The sequence below is a fragment of the Dermochelys coriacea genome, chromosome 1 (assembly GCF_009764565.3).
Source record: "Dermochelys coriacea isolate rDerCor1 chromosome 1, rDerCor1.pri.v4, whole genome shotgun sequence".
Classification (NCBI taxonomy): Eukaryota; Metazoa; Chordata; order Testudines; family Dermochelyidae; genus Dermochelys; species Dermochelys coriacea.
The window spans coordinates 215,327,338-215,347,902 of record NC_050068.2 but is presented as its reverse complement, the minus strand read 5'-3'; the positions used below and the strand labels follow the sequence as shown (position 1 = coordinate 215,347,902).

Genomic DNA, 20,565 nt, shown 5'->3' with positions numbered 1-20,565 from the left:
GATCTTCCATCCTTGTTTCTTTTGGCTTAAAGTGAGGGGGAATGAAGAAATCCACTCATAAAACTTCTGATGGCTTCTCCAGTATGGTCTTCCAAAAGAACAGCATAGGACCAATTGGGTATGAAGTATCATTTGTATGTCCCATGTTCATTGTCTATCCAGAAGGCATAGTGTGTGCATGTGGGTTTTGACACCATAAAGTTCATTTCCATTCATTCGGTTCTGATTTTCCAGGTATTTTCAGATCACACTGTCTAGCTTTCAGAGTAGCAGCCATGTTAGTCTGTATTCGCAAAAAGAACTCTGTTTTTTCCACCAAATGCATCCGATGAAGTGAGCTGTAGCTCACGAAAGCTTATGCTCTAATAAATTTGTTAGTCTCTAAGGTGCCACAAGTACTCCTTTTCTTTTTACTGTCTAGCTTGTGGGTAGATGATGATGCCTTTCATGTGCCTAAATTTTAATTTTATCTCATGTCATTCCGAACAATAAAGTTCTACTGAAAAACCATTTGGTGGAGATTTTCAAAGCAGTCTAGGGAATTTAAAGACACACATTTGAATGGAAGATGTGTATCTAAATCCCCCTAGATCAACATGAAAATCTCAGGTGTTATTTTTCTGTACTGAGAGAGATGTGGGTTAAGATGTAATCAGCAAGTCCATTATAATTTATATTTGCTACACAGGGCTAAATTTCCAAAAGCGCAGTTTTACTTTGAAAGGTGAATATAAAAAGACAACTTCTTACTGAACGCATCTGCTTCCTGTGGATATTTAAAGCCATGCTCTTGGCCTTAGGAATAGAAACAAGTTGTTGATTTTTTGTCCTCTTCACCCTGCAGAGACAGACCAGCCCAGGGAAAGGGAGTTGGATTTCATCCCTTTAGAGCAGACATGCACTTTAAAGTATCATTTACCTCCAACTTCCTCATCTTAATATCTGTTTGTATATAAATAACTTCCTCATTTCATTTTCCCAGTGACTGTCACTAAAGTTATTGTGTGATCACCCAACTAACTAACTAACTAACTAAAATAAACACCACACCCTTATGTTGGTGGTATAGTGATAACTCCCAGTGTTGGTCTCACTCTGTTAATTGCATCACCTGGGCTCAGAAAGAGAATTGGCCTATATCTCTGAAAGCTCTCTGAATCCAGAGACTTTGTTCCCAAGTGGTTGTCACTAGCCATGCTGCTGGTAGGAAGAGAGAAGCAAAGATACTTGTGCTTCAAGCAGAAGAGGTAAATGCTGAAGAGGAAACTAACTTCTTCTCCTACGCATAGTTTACTTTTTGTTCTCCAAACTGCAGTTTTGATGATGTTGCAAATCCTCACTGAAGCTACTTTGTCAGGTTCTTGGGGATAGATGAGGTATAAGAACCTGGACAGTGTCCTGCATAATATTTCATATTGTCTATATTTTCTCATCTGTAACTTGCTGAATATTTTAAACCTCACTTCTTTAAGGAAACCATAATGTCTGCTGGAGTGAATTCCTCTTGGAGAAAATTATTGTTAGATGCTTTCTCAGAGAAGGTTAACTCCCTTCTTACTTGGACAGAGGAAATATGAATGTGAGTGGCAGTGTAAATGTGAGTCAAGAGCTACAGGAGGGGCAGAGTTCTCAGCTCACAAAGGGTGACTGTCATGGGGCCCCTGATTTGGGTGAAACCTCAGCATAGGTCATGCCCCCTTTTTTTTGCTTAACTGTCAGGGAGCACAAAGTAAACTGCAGACATTGGCTGTGTAGGTCATCTGGCTTGCTGGGAAGTATAAGCAGAGAACTGTGCAGCCTGGAAAAACCCCGATCTGCAGCGAGAGAGATGGAATTCTCTGCCAAAGGGCTGTGTTTTCTTCAGATTTTGCAAAGAGAAATAAATGGAGGGCAGATGAGCCAGAAGGGAGGTAGAGGAGTAAGGAGGGGGGACAATTCCTCAGTCAAAGGGGAACATTTCTCTTTTGTGACATCCGGTCAGAGGAAGTTCTGGGCTACTCTGCTCTAATATCTGGGTTGCGTCATTTGTATCTACCAATGCATTAAAAAAGGAGCCCTCTCTCTAACGGTAGATCTTGCTCCTTGCTCAAAAGCTGCAGAACCTGAAACGTGCTATAACTTTTTGACTTGAAATATAAGCTTTCCTCTTCACCAGCTATGACAGAGGAAATAACATATGCGGATCTGGAATTTAATAAATTGTATGCACTGGAAAATGTCCCAAAGCCTGTTGCTCTTGAGGAAAAAGGTACAATCTCTATGGGGCTTTTTAGTTATTGTACTAAAATTAGCTGGGCTGGGAAGCGCTCTCAACCTAATCTTAGGCAGAGTGGGCTAAATTTGCTCCTCTAACTCTACTCTTGGTAGAGTCACACCACTGGTGAATTTGTCCTGTTTTATTGTCATCATTAACAGACGTGTGGAAGCATGTACATTGGTGTTCAAAGCATGAGGGAGATGCTGTCTCTACCCTGAAGATTTTCTTATGTAGGGAACCAATCCTGGAAATACTAACTACTGAGAGTAATACTTACTGCCATGAGTAGTCCTATTCACTTGGATAGATTACCCATAGGAATGAGCAGTATGCCAGGTATAAGTGTTTGTGGGATCACGCTCTAGAGAATAGTTTGACACGCTAGAGAAGATATTGTGTCATCAGTTCATAATAATTTCTGCAGAATCATCCACGGCACGATGCAGCCTAGATTAGGATTTTAAAATTTTCAAACTCTGGTCCATGGGGAGGAGAAGATCTTTGTTTGCTTTCATGTTTGACCTGCTCCAGGTTGCGTCTTTCTCATGGGAGATTGTAACATTTGGTGACAAATTATAACTCGCGTTTCTGGAGCAGAGTGTTTGTGCTGTCTCCATGTGAGGGGGTGAACACAGCTAGAGAAAAGGGAAACACTTTATAGAGTCAAAGATGCATTTTAAAAAAGAGACCAAGGTGACATTAGTAAGCGGAAGAAAAAACTCTCAAAAGCCAAACCCCAGTTCATGGAGCCTTTTCCTGAATCAATGAATGAGAGTTTATTTAATCAAAACACACACAAATCGGGACATTGCTTTGCTGTGGCCCCCTGACCAATTCAACCACAGAGCCCCCATGCTGTTCTCTGGAGCAGCGTTTGCAATCAGCAAACCTAGAGTGATTGAAATGGAAAACTACTTCCCTTTTATGGTTAACTGTCAGAGAGCACAAAGCGTTTTGCCTTCAGGCTCAAGCTTGTGGGCTGTAGCTTGGTCAGGAAGGTGGAAGGTTTTTTTTCATCTTTACATTCAAATACATGTCAGATTATTTAGCAGTTTTTCACAAAAAGAAAAGGAGTATTTGTGGCACCTTAGAGACTAACAAATTTATTAAAGCATAAGCTTTCGTGAGTTACAGCTCACTTCATCAGATGCATTTGGTGGAAAATACAGTGGGGAGATTTATATACACACACAGAGAACATGAAACAATGGGTTTTATCATATACACTGTAAGGAGAGTGATCATTTAAGATGAGCCAACACCAGCAGCAGGCGGGGGAAAGGAGGAAAACCTTTCATGGTGACAAGCAAGGTAGGCCATTTCCAGCAGTTAACAAGAACATCTGAGAAACAGTGGGGGATGGGGTGGAGGGGGAGAAATAACATGGGGAAATAGTTTTACTTTGTGTAATGACTCATCCATTCCCAGTCTCTATTCAACCCTAAGTTAATTGTATTCAGTTTGCAAATTAATTCCAATTCAGCAGTCTGTCGTTGGAGTCTGTTTTTGAAGTTTTTTTGTTGAAGGATAGCCACCCTCAGGTCTGTAATCGAGTGACTGGAGAGATTGAAGTGTTCTCCGACTGGTTTTTGAATGTTATAATTCTTGACATCTGATTTGTGTCCATTTATTCTTTTATGTAGTGACTGTCCAGTTTGACCAATGTACATGGCAGAAGGGCATTTCTGGCACATGATGGCATATATCACATTGGTAGATGCGCAGGTGAACGAGCCTCTGATAGTGTGGCTGATGTGATTAGGCCCTATGATGGTGTCCCCTGAATAGATATGTGGACAGAGTTGGCAACAGACTTTGTTGCAAAGATAGGTTCCTGGGTTAGTGGTTCTGTTGTGTGGTGTGTGGTTGCTGGTGAGTATTTGCTTCAGGTTGGGGGGCTGTCTGTAAGCAAGGACTGGCCTGTCTCCCAAGTTCTGTGAGAGTGATGGGTCATCCTTCAGGATAGGTTGTAGATCCTTGATGATGCATTGGAGAGGTTTTAGTTGGGGGCTGAAGGTGATGACTAGTGGTGTTCTGTTATTTTCTTTGTTGGGCCTGTCCTGTAGTAGGTGACTTCTGGGTACTCTTCTGGCTCTGTCAATCTGTTTCTTCGCTTCAGCAAGTGGGTATTTAGTTGTAAGAATGCATGATAGAGAACTTGTAGGTGTTTGTCTCTGTCTGAGGGGTTGGAGCAAATGCGGTCTTTCTGAAAGTAGCAATTACCAGACGGCATCAGTGTGTTCTCAGCCCTGATTCCTGGCTGAGGCAGAGGAGCACACAGCATGATTCAGGAGGGGAATGTGCAAAGTAGCTTTAAGCCACCTTTGTGTTATTCCTGATCCTGGGCCAGCTGTGATTCAGTCCAGTCCTCTGGTATCAGTTAGAGCAGTCTGAAGGCTGCTCCAACATGCTCCAGTTGCTAGTGACCATAAATGACCATTGGAGCAGCTAGGGATCACCTGAGTTCAGGAAAGCCCCAGCTGTGCCTTCTTTTCTGGAGCCACTATTTTATGCCAGCCATAAGGAGGAGAGTTAGCACCAGAGCAAATACACTGGTTTAATCCTCCTGGGCTGGCTATGCCGCTGTGTCCCAGAGGTGCCGTGCATAGGGGTCACAGCACAGTTAAGGATCTGGGCCATTTCAGGATTGTTAAGTGCCCAGAACCTTGGCTGGAAAAACAAAGAAATCCTGTTTCTGATACTGACCAATGTCGAAGGCTTTAGAGGAAGATTTCACAATCGGGCCCCAGGAGGCTGTTATAAGCAGACACACAGATTTTCAGTGCTCTCTGGAGACACACTGATTGCAGACAGCTTCTTTGCAGCATCTTTTGAGGAGGGCATTGCCACTCTTTGAGTCTATTCTGTTCCCTCATTTCCATCCCAGCCTCCTCTGACATTTAAAGTGAACTTCCTTTTCTTCGGAGAGCCCAGGAAAGGCAGTGTCCACTGACACTTACCATAACCACTTCCAGGAACTTGACTGTGTTCTGTCTTTCTAGCAGTCTAATTGCATTGAATTCAGTGGGGTTAGTCCTCATTTTCACCAGTACCTGTGGGAGGAGAAGCAGAGCCATATTTATTTTCAATAAAAACAAAGTTTATTTTGCCTCCAATAGAGAGTAAAGAGAAAAACCACAAAGTAAATAGAAGGGGCCAGATCCTCAGTTGTGCCAAAGCTCTATTCAGTGCAGCTGAGAAGGGAAGAGATAAAGGAGGGCTGAAGCCACATGTGCTGATTCTGAGGTCAATGGGGCTGGCCCATTCCTTAGTGTAATTTATAGCAGCCTCAGACATTCTCTAAATTATGCCTGGCTGCAACAGTCCCCAAGGGGCTGCCTCATAGTGGTGATCACTGAAATTCAGGAGCACTCTGGCAATGCCCCCTTCTCCAGCCATGTCCTGGACCCATGGGCAGAAGATTGTAGCACAGAGCTGGCTATTCCAGCTGGGGATTTCACTATGATGTGATTGGAATAACAGACTTGGTGGGATAACTCACATGATTGGAGCACTGTCATGGATGGATATAAACTGTTCAGGAAGGACAAGCAGGGCAGAAAAGGTGAAGGAGTTGCATTGTATGTAAGAGAGCAGTATGACTGCTCAAATGTCCAGTATGAAACTGCAGAAAAACCTGAGAGTCTCTGGATTAAGTTTAGAAGTTTGAGCAACAAGGGTGATGTCATGATGGGAGTCTGCTATATAGACCACAGGACCAGGGGATGAGGTGGACGAGGCTTTCTTCCGGCAACTAAGAGAAGTTACTAGATCACAGGCCCCGGTTCTCATGGGAGACTTCAATCACCCCGATATCTGCTGGGAGAGCAATACAGCAGTGCACAGACAATCCAGGAAACTTTTAGAAAGTGTAGGGGACAATTTCCTGATGCAAGTGCTGGAGGAACCAACTAGGGGCAGAGCTCTTCTTGATCTGCTGCTCAGAAACAGGGAAGAATTAGTAGGGGAAGCAAAAGTGGATGGGAACCTGGGAGGCAGTGACCATGAGATGGTTGAGTTCAGGATCCTAACACAGGGAAGGAAGAAGAACAGCAGAATACGGACCCTGGACTACAGAAAAGCAGACTTTGAGTCTCTCAGGGACCTGATGGGCAGGATCCTCTGGGAGACTAACATGAGAGGGAAAGGAGTCCAGGAGAGCTGGCTGTATTTTAAAGAATCCTTATTGAGGTTGCGGGAACAAACCATCCCAAAGTGTAGAAAGATTAGTAAATATGGCAGGCGACCAGTTTAGCTTAACAGGGAAATCCTTGCTGATCTTAAACACAAAAAGAAGCTTACAAGAAGTGGAATCTTGGACAAATGACCAGGGAGGAGTATAAAAATATTGCTCAGGCATGCAGGAGTGAAATCAGGGAGGCTAAATCACACGTGGAGTTTCAGCTAGCAAGGGATGTTAAGAGTAACAAGAAGGGTTTCTTCAGGTATGTTAGCATCAAGAAGGTGGTCAGGAAAAGTGTGGGACCCTTACTGAATGGGGGAGGCAACCTAGTGACAGAGGATGTGGAAAAAGCTCATGTACTCAGTGCTTTTTTTGCCTCTGTCTACACGAACAAGGTCAGCTCCCACACTACTGCACTGGGTGGCACAGTATGGGGAAGAGGTGACCAGCCCTCTGTGGAGAAAGAAGTGGTTCCAGATTATTTAGAAAAGCTGGACGAGCACAAGTCCATGGGGCTGGATGCACTGTATCCGAGGGTTGCTAAAGAAGTTGGCGGATTTGATTGTGGAGCCATTGGCCATTATCTTTGAAAACTCATGGTGATCGGGGGAGGTCCCAGATGACTGGAAAAAGGCTAATGTAGTGCCCATCTTCAAACAATGGAAGAAGGAGGATCCAGAGAACTACAGGACAGTCAGCCTCCCCTCAGTCCCTGGAAAAATCATGGAGCAAGTCCTCAAGGAATCAATTGTGAAGCACTTCGAAGAGAGGAAAGTGATCAGGAACAGTCAGCATGGATTCACCAAGGGCAAGTCATGCCTGACTAACTTAATTGCCTTCTATGATGAGATAACTGGCTCTGTGGATGAGGGGAAACCAGTGGACATGTTATTCCTTGACTTTAGCAAAACTTTTGATACAGTCTCCCACAGTATTCTTGCCAGCAAGTTAAAGAAGTATGGGCTGGGTGAATGGACTATAAGGTGGATAGAAAGCTGGCTAGATCATTGTGCAGAATGGGTAGTGATCAATGGCTCAATATCTAGTTGGCAGTCGGTATCAGTGGAGTGCCCCAAGTGTTGGTCCAGAGGCCGTTTTTTTTCAATATCTTCATTAATGATCTGGAGGATGGTGTGGATTGCACCCTCAGCAAGTTTGCAGATGACACTAAACTGAGAGAAGTGGTAGATACGCTGGAGGATAGGGATAGGATACAGAGGGACCTAGACAAATTAGAGGATTGGGCCAAAAGAAATCTGATGAGGTTCATCAAGGACAAATGCAGAGTCCTGCACTTAGGGAGGAAAAATCCCATGCACCACTACAGCAGCTAGGCAGCAGTTCTGCAGAAAAGAACCTAGGGGTTACAGGTTTCAGAGTAGCAGCCGTGTTAGTCTGTATTCGCAAAAAGAAAAGGAGTACTTGTGGCACCTTAGAGACTAACAAATTTATTAGAGCATAAGCTTTCGTGAGCTACAGCTCACTTCATCGGATGCATCCGATGAATTGAGCTGTAGCTCACGAAAGCTTATGCTCTAATAAATTTGTTAGTCTCTAAGGTGCCACAAGTACTCCTTTTCTTCTAGGGGTTACAGTGGACGAGAAGCTGTATATGAGTCAACAGCGTGCCCTTGTGGTGCTGAAGGCTAACAACATTTTGGGCTGTATAAGTAGGCGCATAGACAGCAGAGCGAGGGATGTGATCATTCCCCTCTATTCGGCATTGGTGAGACCTCATCTGAAGTACTGTGTCCAGTTTTGGGCCCCATACTACAAGAAGGATGTGGAAAAATTGGAAAGAGTCCAGCGGAGGGCAACAAAAATGATTAGGGGCTGGAGCACATGGCTTATGAGGAGAGGCTGAGGGAACTGGGATTATTTAGTCTGTAGAAGAGAGGAATGAGGGGGGATTTGATGGCTGCTTTCAACTACCTGAAAGGGGGTTCCGAACAAGATGGATCTAGACCGTTCTCAATGGTAGCAGATGACAGAACAAGGAGTAATGGTGTCAAGTTGCAATGGGGGAGGTTTAGAATTGATATTAGGAGAAACTCTTTCACTAGGACGGTAATGAAGCACTGGAATGGATTACCTAGGGAGGTGGTAGAATCTCCTTCCTTAGAAGTTTTTAAGGTCAGGCTTGACGAAGCCCTGGCTGGGATGATTTAGTTGGGAACTGGTCCTGCTTTGAACAGGGGATTGGACTAGATGACCTCCTGAGATCCCTTCCAATCCTGATATTCTATGATTCTATGATCTTGCGGGTTCCCAAACAGAGGATCAAACTGGATTTCTGCCTGCTTCATTCTTTGGAGCAGCAGAAAGTTGGCAGGTCAGGGGATCTCACTCAATAAGGAGACTAGAAATATGCTTTGACTTAATTACATGGGATATTGGCTAAGCAAGGTGGAAATTCTTACTTTTCAGAAAGTCCATTTGTTTCTTCCTTCTGCAGCATGCTGTTTTTACAGGGCCAGGCTCTGTCTGGGTCTGGCTACATTACAAAAACAACCCTGTAGGGAGACCCGTTTACATGACTGGTTATAACATATTTTTATTTTGAAATGAAGATGGGACCTAACCAAGATTTAATTGGGTCTTCAGTTTGTGCTCAAGCCTTGGACTTGTGCAAAACTTTAATCTGAACTGCAGACACATTTATCACCCCATCTACACTATAAGCTGGAACTGGATTGTAACTGGTTGGGGAGTTAATTGACCTATAGATAAAGCTGGTAAAAAGACCTCATTTACTTCAATGGAACCATGCCATTTTACAACATTTGAGGATATCCAATTATAAAGTTGATTTCTATCATCATTTTACTTTCCATAGGGGTTTTACCCTTTGGGATGCCGGTGTAAACAACCTTCTCTCCATGCAGATGAAGAACTGGGTTTTTTACTCACAAAAGCTTATGCCCAAACAAATCTCTTAGTCGTTAAGGTGCCACCGGAGTCCTCATTATTTTTGTGGATACAGACTAACATGGCTACTCCTCTGATACTTAACCTTCTCTGGGAGATGGATCTTTTAGCAAGTTTCCTGGCTGATTATCAGATAGTTTAATGAAAGGAAGAATAATATTAAACTCACTAAATTTATTTAAAAATACAACTCGTATAAGACAGCAAAATATAACCACCACTGTGCAGTTCTATCTCATGATGAGGGGTGGGGGGTTGAGAAGGAATCCTTCCTGACCTTCACTGATGATTATTTATGCCTTGAAGCATGAGGATAAATAGCCCTGGTAATTTTACCCTAGCTAATATCACAGCAGATGATATTCCTTCTCGTATATATGTCTAATTATTTGTTCTCACCATTTAATTATTTTTTAGGAAATTCAGCTTTCATTTTCAACCCTTTTGGTCACTTTTTCCATTCTTTCTGTCTAAACCTGGATTCTCAAAATATTTTCCATTAAAAAAGATTGTGAAATGAGAAAAACAAAAAATGTTTAAGGGGGACTGGATGGTGGCTGACAAGGGAGGGAGGACAATTTAGAGAAAGGGGAGGTAAGCTGATAGCGGGAAAGGATCTGTCATTGCTGGAGGAGAAGGGGATAAATGGCTATTGGTTTGAGGAGCTACCAGTGCTGGAAGGGTGGACATCTCATTTCCTCAGTAGCCAGGGTGTTGGCCAATAAGGAGGAAATAGAAAAAAACAACACCAAGTCTGAACTGTTGTGGAATAATGTGCAGTGGGTTTGATTTACCCAACATGTACAGACAGGGCATATTACGACTCCCTTCAACAGCAAGAACTGTTGCTGTAGCCTGAGAAGAATTAATCCCTGGGAGAGCAGGTAATGCTTCCAGCTTTAATCTCCACTTTGGGCTCCAAAGAAGCTCTGCAGGCAGATTGCAGTGGGAGTGACCCCAAGCTGGGGTCTGTTTTGAGCGGCTGCAACTCCCTGCAGTGGAAGGGGTGCTTAGGCACGTTGGGTAGCTGCAACCCCCGCCAATTAGACTTGACCTCCTTGGAGACCCTGTGCCAGAGTCTGCACTATCAGCACATGGCTCAGGGTCCTTGTGGGTAGGGTGAGGAAAAGAAGAAAAAATAATAGAAGCAAAATAAGGAATTTTCAAGATCTGCCTCTTTTAGTTATTGAATTCATTGTTGGTTTCTCCCAGGGCTCCCCACTTCATCCCCATGGCGTCTGGCTGCCCTGACTTTGCTCACATTGTGTCTGGCATTAATGGTAGGACTGCTAGCCCTGGGGGTTGTGTGTAAGTAACAATAAGTATTTATTTGGTGATTTCAATGCTGGTGAAAGATGCCAGTTTGTTATCCATCCCCTGTAGGATGAAGTTCTTGATTTAGCCATAGAGATGGTACAGCACAGGCAGGCTGCACAGAGCAAGCTTTCCTGACGCTCTGCCTCACCCATTAATGTACATCACCTGGGCCCTGCTCCAGAGGTATCACTTCTACAAGTGACCATCTCAATAGCCCATTCATGCCTGGACCTCTCCTCTTCAACTGCCAAAAGGGAATCCTTTTTTGTGTCAGCTGGCTCTTTGAGAACTAGACTGACCTCCACTATCTCATTTCACACTAATCTGTTTTCAGGTGGCCATCACTTTTGGATACTAGTGACCTGCTCTGGATACAAATTCATGATGGAAAGGTAGAAGGGTCCATGTCCCATGAATAGGCCACACCCTTTTAAACAAAGAAACAGAAAAATTACATTTGACCAGTTTATCACTATCTGATATTTCTGTAAAATAAGGATGAAAAGAAATCAAGTCAATGGAATGTCCAGTAATTGAAAGGAAGATTTTTTTAAAAAGACAATTACAGAAAAGCTGTAGGCACCCTGATAACTAACACTTGCATTTATTAATCCCAGCAGCATTGAAAAGTAACAGTTGAGAAGGGAACAAAACTCAGTATGGCTAGCAGGCAAGCCAAATTTTAAAAAAAAGCTCCTTTCCACCTCAATATCATTTGAATTTGTAAAAGTTCATGCTAGAAAATGCTTCTGTGAATTTCAGTTTTCCAGGTTACCAACATCTTCCAGGAAGAAAATATAAAACTCAAAGAGAAGGAGAAAGCTCTGCAAACAAATTTCTCAAGCAGGCTGCAAGAAATAAGAGAGAGTTTGTGTTTGGAAGGGGAACTGAAGAATAAAAATAATGGTAAACAAGCTTGTTATACACCTGGATTAAATCCTTTGTCCCAGGATGAGTAATAACACAGGGCAATGGCAATGCAATAGTCCCCTCACACACAGCATCTCATGCTAATCATGAGCTCAGTAAGACCGTTGCTGAATAAGCAGGGACTGAGGAGAGAAATGAGGTGTAAGGGAATTCCATTTCCAGGACACTTCCTATTTTTATCATCTCTGACGAAATTGCTTACAACATAGATAATTAGTGCCTGTCATAATGGTGACACCAAACCACTAAGAAATGGAGTGAGATGAACCAATTTATTACACAGAATATGAAACAGATGTCAGGTGGGGACAGTACCCTTATAATGTTCAAGTGTGGTAAATCAGGATTTCACTCTGTCTCTGGGATCTGGGGTAGGGGCACAACAGAAAGAGGGGGAGTGTGTTGGAGTGTGGAAGGGGCACTGTGCTCAGTCCTTTGGGAAGTAGGGGTGCCTCATATTTCTCAGGATTGACTCCTCTGACTAATTAAGGGGCAGTACTAATGGTCTTCTAAGGCAAATTCAAGACGGCACCTTAACGGAAGAATGGGTTATGTGAATCAGAAAACAGGGGTAAATTAAACAGGAAAGATCTTAGGGTCTTTGATTGTGAAGCAGGGAATCAGCCCCAGGGAGATGGGGAAAAAGTAACTTGCTTTTGGAACTTCTGAAAAGAGATCAAGTATCCAAATCTTACTGGTTGGAGAAAAAACTGAGCAGGGTGATTGGCAATAATGGGAAATTACCCCGGACTCACAAAACTGTTGTTCAGGGAGAAATGAGATTGAAAATGTGCCTGATTTTTTACCACATGACTCATAAAACCATAAAAATTACTGGTGAGCACCAAGTTACTGGTGGCCAATATATTGTACATGCTCTGGCTCCCAGTCCTTTGGCCAGTTCAAGATTGCTAGTACAGTGTATTCACTAATGCCAGCTAGTTCTTCAAGCAATCAGACTTCTACCATTTCCTTGAGAGACTATTCCATGGTGCAGTTAACCCTCCATCCAAAGTATCAACATGGGGCAGGCAATGTCTGACAATGCCCCAAATGAGGTCAGTGCTGACAGTTTTTGCTTTGTTTTTATTTAGTCAAATTTCTTTTGACCTCAATGGAACTTTGACTGAGTGAAGACGGAGTAAAATCTGAGTAAGATCTCAGTATTTGGATTCATTGAGAACTAGGGTCAGAGGCATCACAACTCTTTTGATTACCTTGCCATCCCAAATCAATGGCTGTAGCCCTCATTTTCTCCAAATCACAGCATCGGATTAAAAACAGAATGATGATTTTTCTCTTTTCTCCAGGAATGAGTTGTACACTCTGCCCCACAAACTGGCAACGAATGGGAGGAGACACCTGTTACTATATTTCTTCAGGGAAGAAGACGTGGGAGGGGAGTCGGAAATTCTGTGTCTCACAAAATTCCACCCTTCTCATGATAAAAGACAAGGAGAAGCTGGTATGTTTCCCAGCCCAGCCCAGTTTTCTTTTAGGTTTCTGTTACAACTTTCAGAAGTCCCCACAAAACATAAAATATGTTTTGGCTAGTGTATCTCCAACAATTCAATATCCCCAGACTCTCTACAGTAGGCCAGATCCATGTACATTAGCATAGTTCCAAAGATGTCATTGTATAACAAGGGTTACTGACATGAAGAACTTACTGCCAGTCACAGCATATTAGTCAGAAACTATTCTTGTGAGTCTATTGAATCGGAGCATGGTTACGAGCATTGAGTCTTCCACAAAGGCTTTTTACCCCCTCAGGGATACTTTCAGGCAGAGGATTAACCAGTGCTCTAAGGAGAACAGTTGTCCTGCTCTCCTGGCTGGTAGAGGGATGTAGGGAAGAGGTTTTCAAAGTTACAAGCCAGGTGGGTAGAGACAGGCCTATTCAGAGGCATACATTAGTAACAGGCCTGGATTGAGGTTGCAGGATTTTTAATTGATCCCCCTCTGCCAGTAACAGTAATCTGTGTTTTTGTTGCTTGGAGCTTGCTTTTACTTATTTGATCTGCCCAAATAAGAAATGCCCATCTCACATTTATTACATGTGTCACAGTTCAGGTCAACTGCACCTGCATTTCCACACCACAGACCAGCAAAGGCACCAGCTCTCTTGGGTGTAGACCTACATCTCTCACCCTTCTATCTGAGGTATTTTCAGGCTGCACAGTCCTCTGCCTACACGATAATATCCCCCAGCAAGGTCGATGACCTAAACAGCTAGCATCTGCACTTTGCTTTTTCTAAAGAGGCTATAAACAGCGTAAACGCCCACAGTTATAAATTACCATGCAACCCTTTTTAAGCAAGCATATTTATTCTTAAGGTAAAAGCATTACAAAGAACACATATTAAAACAATAAAAGAACCAACATGCATGGTAATAAGCTTACCAGAGATCACCACCAGCTCCAACAAGGGCTCAGTTAGGTGATCTATTCTTCAGACCACATCAAGGGGGTTTTCAGTTTGTAACAGCGTCAACCTGGAACAAGTGCACTCATGAAAATGTTCATCTTTCCTTTATCCCTGTAGGGCCTTGATTTTCAGAATTCTGGGAGCAGGTAATCAGTAGACTATGATCAGGGCCAGATCTAGGATTTTTGCCACCCCAAGCAAAAAATTTTTGGCTGCCCCCATTTTTTTTATTTTGTAAAACCCTGCCCTGCCCCAACTCTGCCCCTTCCCAACCCCTTCCCCAAATCCCCAGCCCCGCCTCCTCCCCTGGGCCTGCCGCATTTTCCCGACATTGATTCCTACGGCTCCCCCCCCCCCCGCAACCCTTCACCCTAACTTACCTTTGCTCCACCTGCTCCCCTGAACACACCCCCGCTCCACTTCTCCCCCTTCCCTCTCAGGCCAGGGAGATGCAGCACATTCAGGGGAGCAGGTGGAGTGGAGGTGAGCGAGGGTGGGGTGAGCGCAGGAAGTAACAGGGGGGATTAGAGGAACCGCTCCCCACCCCAGCTCACCTCCACTCCACCACAGCCGCCTCCCCTGAGCACGCCACTGATCGGCTTCTCCTCCCTCCCTCCAAGCATGAAACACCTGTTTCCCATGCAGCAAGCCTGGGAGGGAGTGGGGAGAAGCTGAGCGGTGGTGGCATGCTCAGGGAAGCAGGAGGAGGCGGAGCGGAGGCGAGCTGGGGCGGCAGGGGCACATTTCTAGGGGAGGCATGGCTGGCACCAGAATGCCGCCCCTAGAAATGTGCCGCCTCTAGCATCTGCTTGTTTTGCTGGTGCTTAGAGCTGGCCCTGACTATGGGTCACTCCTTAAGACATAGCTTCAAAGGGCTGGGTTTTTGCATAAATAGAGGAGGGTAAATTTGCATTAACCTCCACCTCGAGATTCCCACTTAATTCTTTTTGTCCCAGAAATTCATTCTTGTCTATGATACTGTTTAATAGAGTTATTTGAAACTTACAACACTTCACAAGCTTTACACTGGCTACATGTGCCTTCCAGAGAAATTACATTCACCTCCACAATAATACTTTGGGTTTTTAATACAAAGGACTCCAGATACACCTAAACTTTATTCAACAAGGTTTTTTAAGAGTATTGCAGGAAATTTCCTTATCTGTCACAACATGCACATAAACAAATCAAGTAAGTTTCATTTTAACAAACACCTTTAATCCTCCTTCCCCCTATACAGAGTATTTTATAATTGGGAAATATATCAAATAGCTTCCAATGCCTTTGCTGAGGAAAAAGCAAATCTATTTTAGGTGGGAGATCTCAGCAATCTCAGTTTGTTGTTAAATTCTGATTCTGGCTTTTTGTAGGAGTAGACATGACAGATATACACAAACTGGAAAGAGACAGGAAGAGCAGAGGAGAGGAAATCAGAGCCTCTGTCTTTGGGTTGAGGTTCAAGTATTGGAAGATTTCAATCACAGCTTGTGTCACATGAACTTAGTACACGCTGCTGGGACTGGTTCCTCTGAAAAAACACCAGGAGGGGTTGCTCAGATTTCCCTCTCACCAGACTATAGGAGGCAAAAATTCCCCTTGAAGCAGGTTGCTTAAATGTCATTTTCAGCTTTCATAGGAAAGACTGTAAAATTAGATTTATCCAGGATAGCTAAGTTAGACAATTAGGAGGCAGTAGGAAAAAAAGGAAAGTGGAAATATGTAGGAGGAATAAAGTGGGGATGGAAATGTGAACTGAGGAAGTGAAATAGCAGGAACCTTGAGTCACATCTCAGGAGTTGCCATGGAGCAACCAAGGAGATGGATGGTGATGTCATCTGATTAAATCTCCTTGTAATGGGGCTCACATTGTGCCCCTTGGTTTTCAGCCCCTGGGCTTCCCTCTTCAATAAGTCAGGGACACTTCAGTGTGGTGCAACACCCATGCTCTTTATTCTCAAAAGGTTTCCCACCACCGGTTCCCAACTATATTCAGGCTTCACAGCTACGTTGCCTAGCACAGGCCTGGCCAGCAACTGACTAGGAGGCTCCCACCTCCTTTTGTGCCTGACCTTTCCCTTTCCCTTCCTCTGGATTCCTTCTGGCCTTTATAGCTCTGGGCTAATAAGACTGTCAGGTGCGGACAGTTACCAGGCAGGTGGAGTAGTGATTTTTTTCTAACTCTTGTCTAAAAGTCACATCTTATGTAAATATTAGATAAGACTCCAAAAACTTTGTGTTAAATAATTTTATAAATTCACAATGAAATCAGTCTTTCTGGCATTGGCCAGTCTAGGGAGGAAGTTGGACAAGGTGGAATCTAAGACATGGCTTTTCCAGCTCTAATATCTGTGAGGTTACAAAAATATAAAAAGTTACTATATATATTTATGTCACTTAGCATTGCCTAACTCTTTTCTCAAGCTAATCAACATGTTTGTGTTCAGATATGTCAGAATCCATCATATTTCAAAATGGTGTCTCTTAGGTTTCTCCTACAGCACTGGAATGGTCCTGAAAGCATAGAAAGAGGGCTATCGCTAAGGTATCATAATGGGGAACAACATCCCATTCTGCGATACTTACCTTCTTTCAACGACTTCTAGCAGTGTTACTGAACCTACAAACTTATTAACTTTTTTTTTAAATTGTCCTCATTTCCTCATAGGAAAACATAGATCGATATTGTATTAGAGGACATTACTGGATTGGATTATCACGACAGAACACTGAAAGGCCTGGCTTGTTTTGGGAGGACACCACACCTCTTTCTACATCTGAAAAGAAGTAAGTTTTAATAACTTGGAGCAAGATTTTCATCAATGAGTACCTGAAGTTGGGCTATGTCCATACTTAGGCATGGGCAGGTACCACCAGTGATAAGTACCATCCAGTTAGACCCACTACTTTGCAAACCCTTCCCACAGTGTCTCCCCACCAATGACAAGAAGCCCCCAATCCAACCCAACCTTCCTCCCAGCTGCTGAATCTTCCTACATTTCTCTTCCCAAGCAGCTATTCAGATGGCAGGGGTTGGGGGGAGGAATATAGGTATTTTACTGAGAAGCTATAAATCTCTCCCAGTCTGTCACTTTCCCTGGCACCAGTCAGTGGGGAGGGGAGTGCTGTGGAGGATATTCCAGGTGCCTGTCAGAGGGGTGTGGTGTGCTGACATCCAAGCAACCTGAGGGCGATTCCCTGGGCCCAGTCTCTCACTGCTTTTGGTTGTGCCTAGAACACTATGGAGGTTGGATCCAGTAACATAGGAATTAGTGCTCTACAGTGCCTTGTGGGTGACCCATCTAAGATTAAATCCTTAGTTTTTCTCACCACTTAGGCAGCCACTGAGGCTGTGAGCACAGTACAGTCAGGTCTATCATCATAGGGATTGGTGCACAGCACTGTGTCAAGCTCTTCAGTGCATTGGAGAAATGTGTCATTGAGGGTATACTGGAGCAGGAGGTGCGTAGTGATGCGACGACTCACCAGCATGGCGCCTCCTGCTGGTCGTCCTGGGAATTAGCGCTCCAGCATATGGCATGCCCTCTGCAGCCCCAGTACCTTTGTAGGCCTTCACCAAGGCCTGCAGCCTGGGGATTTTACCAGGCTGGAGCTCCCCCACTCCCTTTGCCCTTCCCCAGCACTGCTCCACCTCAGGTACCACTACTTCCAGATAGCTAGCCTTTCCCACTCTAGGGCTAGAGTGAAACTCCTTCCAGCTTCTGGCTACCAGCCCTCTTATAAGGGCCAGCTGGGCCCTGATTAAGATGGCCACACCGTGGTCAGCTACTCAGTCAGCTTCCCCAGCTGTTCTTAATCCCCTTATTTCCAGCCACAGCCCTCTCCAGGGCTGCTTTTAAGCCCTTTTCTGCAGGAGTGGGGCATTTGCCCCACTACAAGGTGTCATTTGCAGACCAGGTAGACATACATGTGCTAACTCTGACAGAGCTAGTACAGCTATGTCTATAGGAGCCAGCACTGATTGAGATAGCATGCTAAATAAAACCCCCAAACAATGTAACCCTTGCTGCACGAAAGGCAGGATAGGCTTCTTACTGCACCTACAATCCCATCTGAAACCTGGGTATGTACTCAGGGGTCTGGCCCATCCTGCCCCCCATGCCGCTGCTGCTGCTACACTGCTATTTTTAGGCACTAATTTAATCAGAGCTGGTGTAAGTTTGTCTGAGCTGCAAATTACACCTCCATCTCTAGTGTAGATGTAACCTGAGATTCTTGTGAAGATGACCCTGTCTGATGATAATTATATATGTAACAAAAATGTGGTATGGTGTAATAAAACTGTGTTTTGTTTTCTAGAATCTTTGTTTACAGTAGCACCAATCTCTGTGCATATCTGCAGGATAAGTATATTTATGCTGATCAGAGCTGTAATGAGAAGAATCTCTGGATCTGTGAGAAGGCACCCGTCGAGCTGTGGCTAACAGACAACCAGTAATAGTTTAGCAGTGTATCATGGTTTATCTGTATGAAATATTTATTTATTAGCAGTGGGAAGAAGATCTGTGTTCTCTGTATTGTGTTGTTAGATTTTTGGTTCTGGAAAGTTTCCAAATGAGGATTTAAATAGGTGTTTAGAGTTACAAACAGCATCTTCATTTTCATTGTTTTATGTTGCCTTTTCAAAAGTCATATGCCTAAAGCTACACACATAGTGGAGGTCATGTGGCTCCCCCAGAGAACACATAAACTCAATCAATCCAAATCTGAAATGTGCAAAGGATGCCAAATTGAAACCGCCAACTCCAGAGCATAAATAAAGCTAATTAATTTAGATATGGGTATGGATAAATATTTAGATATGGGATACAGCCCAGTGTATGATTGCTCCCTTTTGCCCATTTTTCAGATTGGGGTACCATTTTCTATGGGGAAAGGGTGGTGGTTGCCTTCCCCCTCCCCTGTCTTTCTGTCTCCTCACTCTAAGATTTTGGATGTGATCAATAGGAAAGCAATATAATTCATGGTGCTATTTCAGACTGAGAATGCTCTATATGCTAATAAAACTTTTCTTCCTCCAGAATTTTCCTGAAATTATGTCTCTGTTCCCTGAGGTTTCTCTACTGCAGGTTTCTGTAATCCAGGTGCTGAGGTTTCATCCACGTCCATTCAGGAGAGTATTCTGCATTCTTATTGAACTTACTTCTACAAAACATTGCATGATTGTCAGCCTAAACATTTCTCTTTCCTACAGTTTATCACACACCAATTACACTCTCCAACAACCGTAACCAAATCCCTCTGCCCCTCTGATGTTTTCATGAATCACATATTTGTACAGGGTGGCAGTATCTTTCACTAATCAGTCATCACTTAGCTAATTATGCGTGAGTAGTTCTTTTAATCTTTACTCATAAGTCAACCTCTCCATCCCATTAACCATTTCATGGGGGAATGGGGATGCAGAAAGTGATCTACCTTTCTTTTTTCAAAGTAATTATCTATTGTACATCAAATAATATTGTAGGACATATGAAGACACTCTTAATACAATGTACAGAAAAGCTCTGAACTCACTGCTACAGATCATGAGAACTGGATTGCTTGGTAAACTGGGCACAAGATAACAATATGTGTTTAACACTACTAAATGTAAAGTTTTGTGTCTTGGAACAAAGACTGTAGGCCATACTTACAGGACGGGGGACTCTATCCTGGGAAGCAGTGACTCTGAAAAAGACTCAGGGGACATAGTGGATAATCAGCTGAACATGAGTTCCCAGTGAGATTCTGTGGTCAGAAGGACTAACACAAGCCTTGGACGTATAAACAGGGGAATCTTGAGTAAGAGTGGAAAAATTCTCTTCTGTATTTGGAACTGATATGACCAGGCTGGAATAGTGTGTCCAGTTCTGGTGTTCATGATTCACAGAGGAGGCTGATAAATTGAAGAGGGGTTAAAGAAGATCCAGGACAATAATTAGAGAATTGGAAAATTGCCTTATAGTGATAGTCTCAAGGAGCTCAATCTATTTAGCTTTAGGACACAGAAGGTTAAGGGGTGACTTGATCAGTCTATAAGTGCCTACATAAGGAACAAATGTTTGATAATAGACTCTTTAATCTAGCAGACGTAGGTATAACAAGATCCACTGGCTGGAAATTGAAGCTAGGTAAATTCAGACTGGAAATATAGCATAAATTTTTAATAGTCAGGGTACTCAACCATTGGAATTTTCCAAGTGTTGTGGTGGATTCTCCATCACTGGCACTTTTTAAATCAAGACTGGGTGTTTTTCCTAAAAGGTATGTTCAAGTTCAACTACTTCCAAGTACTACAAATCAGTTGTGGAATTACTTCAGAGAAGTTCTATGGCCTGTGTTATACAGGAGGTCAGATTATATTATCACAATGATCCCCTCTGGCCTTAGAATCCTGTAGTTTGCTTCAATCTCCCTGGTCATTCAATAACAGACCTAAAAGTGGCAATTCTTCAACAACAAAAACTTCAAAAACAGATTCCAACATGAAACTGCATAACTGGACTTAATTTGCAAACTG

At 43.4% G+C, this 20,565-nt stretch overlaps 1 protein-coding gene across 3 annotated transcripts in view; it reads left to right on the top strand.

The window, feature by feature from the left end:
- Positions 1 to 1,967: 1,967 nt before the first annotated feature.
- Positions 1,968 to 20,565, top strand: part of LOC119850046 (C-type lectin domain family 12 member B-like) — a 51,198-nt gene continuing 32,600 nt past the window's right edge. Inside the window, exons 1-6 of one of the 3 annotated variants that reach the window (XM_038369189.2) lie at positions 1,970 to 2,248; positions 10,581 to 10,676; positions 11,448 to 11,591; positions 12,926 to 13,080; positions 16,711 to 16,829; positions 18,363 to 20,556. In XM_038369189.2, the coding sequence (XP_038225117.1) occupies positions 2,158 to 2,248; positions 10,581 to 10,676; positions 11,448 to 11,591; positions 12,926 to 13,080; positions 16,711 to 16,829; positions 18,363 to 18,501 (744 nt within the window). In that variant the 5' untranslated portion in view covers positions 1,970 to 2,157 and the 3' untranslated portion in view covers positions 18,502 to 20,556. Of the gene's footprint in view, positions 2,249 to 10,580; positions 10,677 to 11,447; positions 11,592 to 12,925; positions 13,081 to 16,710; positions 16,830 to 18,362; positions 20,557 to 20,565 lie in introns of those variants that run through there. The other 2 variants (XM_038369194.2, XM_043513856.1) reach the window with 2 other exon arrangements.